At 34.1% G+C, this 5,000-nt stretch overlaps 1 protein-coding gene across 2 annotated transcripts in view; it reads right to left on the bottom strand.

The window, feature by feature from the left end:
* GlnRS (Glutaminyl-tRNA synthetase) overlaps positions 1-3,347 on the bottom strand; it is a 10,916-nt gene extending 7,569 nt beyond the window's left edge. The window contains exons 1-2 of one of the 2 annotated variants that reach the window (XM_043007667.2): positions 2,012-3,347; positions 324-491 (exon numbers count right to left, since the gene is read on the bottom strand). In XM_043007667.2, the coding sequence (XP_042863601.1) occupies positions 324-491; positions 2,012-2,119 (276 nt within the window). In that variant the 5' untranslated portion in view covers positions 2,120-3,347. The remainder of the gene's footprint in view (positions 1-323; positions 492-2,011) is intronic. The other variant, XM_086537961.1, reaches the window with a different exon arrangement.
* Between the last annotated feature and the right edge of the window lie 1,653 nt (positions 3,348-5,000).

Here is a 5,000-nt window from a genome sequence, read left to right as displayed (position 1 = left end):
CAATCGCCCGGCATATGGGACTTCGCGTAGAAAGTGCACCCGTCGGGAAAGGGTTAATAGCACTAATGATAAAACTGAAGTAGATAACTCAACAAAGCTAGTAATGATAAAGTTCAAACAGTACCTCTCTCATAAATATAAAAAAAACTTTGACAGATATGAAATATAAACCATAAATAAAACAGTAAAGAATCTAATAAAGTACACACTATAAATCACAAGGCAAAAACTCTAGAAAATAAACAGAAAATATAAAATATTAAAAAATATCCAGCAACATTTTCATGGCAATAATCTCAAATATAATCCCTAGGCCCACATACCTGGACAAACTTGATTGCCGCAGTTAGTTTGGCTTCTTGATTAATGCCACCTTTTGTGATGTAATCAACCAAAAAGGGAAGGCGATTGTGGAACTGACGTGGTAGTTTTGTTCCAAGGTTGTAAAGGAGGTTTCCAGCATTCTTGTTCAACTCTCCATTTTCCCGAGCCTGAGGAGAAACAAGAATAATATGTAAATGAAACCCCTTTTCTATGGGAGGCAAAATCATGTCAAGTACAAGAAGAGATATATATATAAAAATCACAGAAGTTTATTGAACACCAATTGTGTGTGTGTGTTTATATGTTTGCGAGTATAGTCATGTGCATATACATGAGTATTTTAATTTATGGCAAATTTTCCAGATAGTGCCACATTACATAATAGCATGAAAGTGGCATCAGTGAATTCTCTTACCCTCGACTACTATTATAAAGAGGATATAATCTGCAATTCTTCCTCTAATACCCCACAATCTGGGCCCCAGTAGTAGGGGAGGACAGGGAGTAGATCAGGGAAATAGCAGGGTAATATATTCATAAATTGCATTGATATATTTACCATAAAATATATCTTGGTTCCACCATATAGCTGTTTACATGTAAAATAATGATGTTAAATATGCGATTCCTTTCCCACATCTGTTTTCAGGCCATATTTGTCTATAAAATCCTAACTCAATGAACAACCTATCATTACATAGTTTAGAAGTTAGCCCTAGCCAAGGGTGGGCTTTGTTCCCCCTAGAACCTGCCTTTTCATCGAGATTCATGCTACTTAGCTTGATTTTTAGATTTTATATTGATTTCCATACATAGAGCTTGGACTGGATCCTTATAAAGCGATTAATTTTTTTTAATACATTATCAATATGTATATCCCGTACCTGAACAACTATTGTAAACACATACATTTCCACTATACAACGGACATGAAACTCACTCAAAAAATCAATCTCGAAGATAAACAAACATTGGCTGTCGTCTATGGTCAAACTAAACATCCTGAACTTATTTTTCCTGACAGATGGCCATTTTATCAAATAAGTGTACATCAGCTAAAACAAAAAGACATTAGTTGATTGTCTACCAGTGCATGATGAAGGTTGAAGAACCTGATCCATTCTATGCCCTCCCCAAATTATCTGGGGCCTTTACAGTTCACATTTTTTCTTAAGCCATTGCAGATGGGGGCTCAGATGAGCTAACTGGCTGTTAAGGCAGGATACTCTTGACACCAAGGGTAACAGTTAGAAATTGGAGGGATGGGAAAAATGTTTCTTGAGCACGAAACATGGGGGTCATAGTATCTGCTTAACTATGCACTACTATCATGTTGTCCTTCAAATTGCAGGCCAACTATCAACCAGCAAGTTTCCAGAGAATTTAGATGCAACACAGCCAATACAATTAAGAAAATCAAATTTTCTATGCTTGACTTTTTTTTTTTTTTTTTAACAATCAACCATGCATGATGTGAAAAGGGCATTTTGGTCTAACTTTCTAAAGGTTTTAAAAGCATGTATTATCTTCATGGACTTAGATAATTAATTACATGAGCAATTCTTATTTTTTTAAAGCGAGAAGAGTGAGCACGATTTTTCTTTTTAATTCTCGCTTATAATCAGTTTTACCTTTTGTGTACAAATTAGTTTAATACCTTGGGAGTCAAAATCACATATGTTCTCACCTGATCTGCAATGGACCCTAACAACTTGGACAAGGATTCATTTTTCAGAGTCTCCTTCACCTTCTGGTCTGACAGACCTAAAAGACCAAGCTTATCGGCGAGTTCCATGGTAAAAGTGAAAATATTGCAGCTCGCGCTACGTGAAGCACATGTCACTCGGGGTTGTTGTGACTGGTGCCGGCCGCCCCTCTAGTACACAAACTTTGTACAAGAACCTCTGCTGTGGTACAAATATTAGCTCTCTTGCTTTTCCCATGATGCAATGCTATGCTGTGATTGGTCCGCCGATGAAAACATTCCAAGTTGGACCAATCAGATTACAGACAGGGGAATTGTGGGAAAGGTAAATTTCGGTCATGATTCATGCCTATTTTATGAGCGTAATCTGAAGATGCAATTACATCATTCTTTATTTTCTTTACACAAGGTCATTGCTAACTGGAGATGACCTAGACTCTCTATAGAATGGCTGGACTTGCAGGAACTCAAGAGGCGCGAACAATTAAAGCGTTTATAGGAGCCGCGAATTTTAAAGTGACGGGGAAATGCTATAATAAAACCCAAATAGTTCATCATTGCGTTTAAAAGAAACGTGTAAAGTTGAATAATGTCACATGCTACGTCATTCATCTGTGGGAAATACTGATGTTAATTTTACATCAATTTTATTGACATGTTATTTCTTGATTGTCACTGATTGCGATTATTTAGTACGATCCTAAGTTACATCAAAGTGTATGTCTTACTGATATGAATTGACAGCCTCTTAGATTTTGATAGCGTCTGTATGTTAATTTATAAAACAAAAACAAAACCTTTTTTACAGACACTCACGTCTACAGGTGTCTGTGACTGCGCGTGTATGTGTTGCGTGTGTAATGCATGCCCATACGATCATATAATGATCTGTATCTATCTTGCATTTTAAAGGTTAGTTTTAAGTATAAAATAAACAATAATTACAACATGTGACATCCATGATCTGTAAAAAAAAAAAAAAAAAAAAAAACGTTAACTACACTTATTGCACCACGTTTGCTGAAGCTTCGCTATGACATAATTCGAGCTTATTGCATCATCAGTGTAGATACCGCAACACGCTACATATCAGCACACAGGTGATTAAAAATGATAAAACTAGTAATACTCATATCACATACACAGGCACGTGCTCTTGTAGAAAAAAAAAACTCGTCGTTATTCTGCATAGTATCAGATTTTCACTGCTTAGGCTTAAATCACAAACAAGTTATCCTGTGAAACTAGTACCAGAAGAATGGGAAAATCAGACATATGAAACCCTTTCAAGCTTCGGCCACAAGCCAGTCGTGACTGTGTATCTCTTATTCACCGGTGGGTCGTCTAGTGATAATTCACTTCGAGGGGTTGTTATTCTTTTAATATCATATTCGTTTTAGCCGCACTTTGAAACTGATTTGTTTCACTTTAGTTGTGTATGTTTGAAAGAAAATTAGAGAAGGAAAAGGTTAAGTTAGGATATATGAAGACAGTATGTAACTAGTGAAGACATCACTCCCTCTTTTATTAATTATCTTTCTAACTAAAAACCCTGAGACCCCCAAGACTTATCAGAAAATGCAGTTGTTATCTATTGCTCTGGCAATAAAGCTCGTTTTCGTCACACTAGCCAAAAAAAGACCGGTCTACAGTTCGAAACCCGAGTGGTCGCTTTACTCTACATTTGATATATGTTTATATATTCATTTATATATATATATATATATATATATATATATATATATATATATATATGTATATATATATATTTATATATATATATATATATATATATATATATATATATATATATATATATATATATATATAATGTGTGTGTGTGTGTTCATATATATACATAACTGTATGAATATATATTTATATGTATACATATATATGTATATATATATATATACATATATATAGTGATGTAACGATGGCTATGGAAGTAGATACTATGAACATTTTTTTATGAGTGTTTAATCAGCAACGAAAGTTTTTTTTTTTACATTTAGTAATGATGTTTAATACATATAATCTACACGCGCATAAAAGACAAAGAAACAAATTATCACGCGAATAAGGATTACCAATTTGAACATTGTATTGGTTGCTTTCATTAAAACATTTACAATTTTGAATGGTAACCAATTCATAGTTCCTCAAAAGTAATTCTTAGTTATACTGTATTCAAATATATGCAGTTCAAGAATTTGATTCTTTCGTCATATATGAATTCTTCTCAAATTTCTTCTGAAGCCTTTCCCGGTTCACTCTAGTTCCAGATCACATTTCAAACATTGAGTAATCTACCCATACTACGTAGTTATTTACCGATTCCTCCTTTGACTGCTCTTTACACACAGTACTTGTAAGGTATCCAATTTCGCTAAGTTTGATTTACAAGGTATGATATCAATAACACTATCTTCTGAAGATATTTTTCGTCTAGCTCGTCTTGTGGAAGTAACTTGAACAGGTTCTTCTCTGGGCCAAATATATTTCTATTTCATATTATGTGTCAAGATGAACTATATCCTGTATTTTTTGTATATTTTTGCATAACCTTTTTAGGTTGAGAAATCGACTGGTATGTTATTTACTTATTTACTCCATCGGTGCTTGAGTAATTTTCTGAAATTCTGAAATTACCCTCTCAAAATTATATATTATCACTGGTACTTCATATTATTATCACTTTTTCTTTAACTCACAGCATACATAGCTTCAGAGCTGTCTCACCTGTGCTCACGCCTAGATTAAGGTGGTTAGTAGTGAGCGCTTGTTTTGATAATGTGTTTGTTATTGGTTAAAAAGAAATTACATTATAATCACAGTGAATAACGAAAGTTTACTGGTGATACATCATAAAAATTTAGTGTGGCTTTTAAACTATTACAGATTCCTAAGGCTGATGCCTTCCTCCAGGAAATTCTATGGATATGCTTACCGTAACCCTATAAAGCAGAGG

Source organism: Penaeus japonicus, unplaced genomic scaffold (assembly GCF_977035675.1).
Source record: "Penaeus japonicus unplaced genomic scaffold, GWHDUDI00000001_assembly GWHDUDI00000006, whole genome shotgun sequence".
Classification (NCBI taxonomy): domain Eukaryota; kingdom Metazoa; phylum Arthropoda; class Malacostraca; order Decapoda; family Penaeidae; genus Penaeus; species Penaeus japonicus.
The sequence above is the reverse complement of the archived record's forward strand: the minus strand, read 5'-3'. Positions and strand labels throughout refer to the sequence as shown.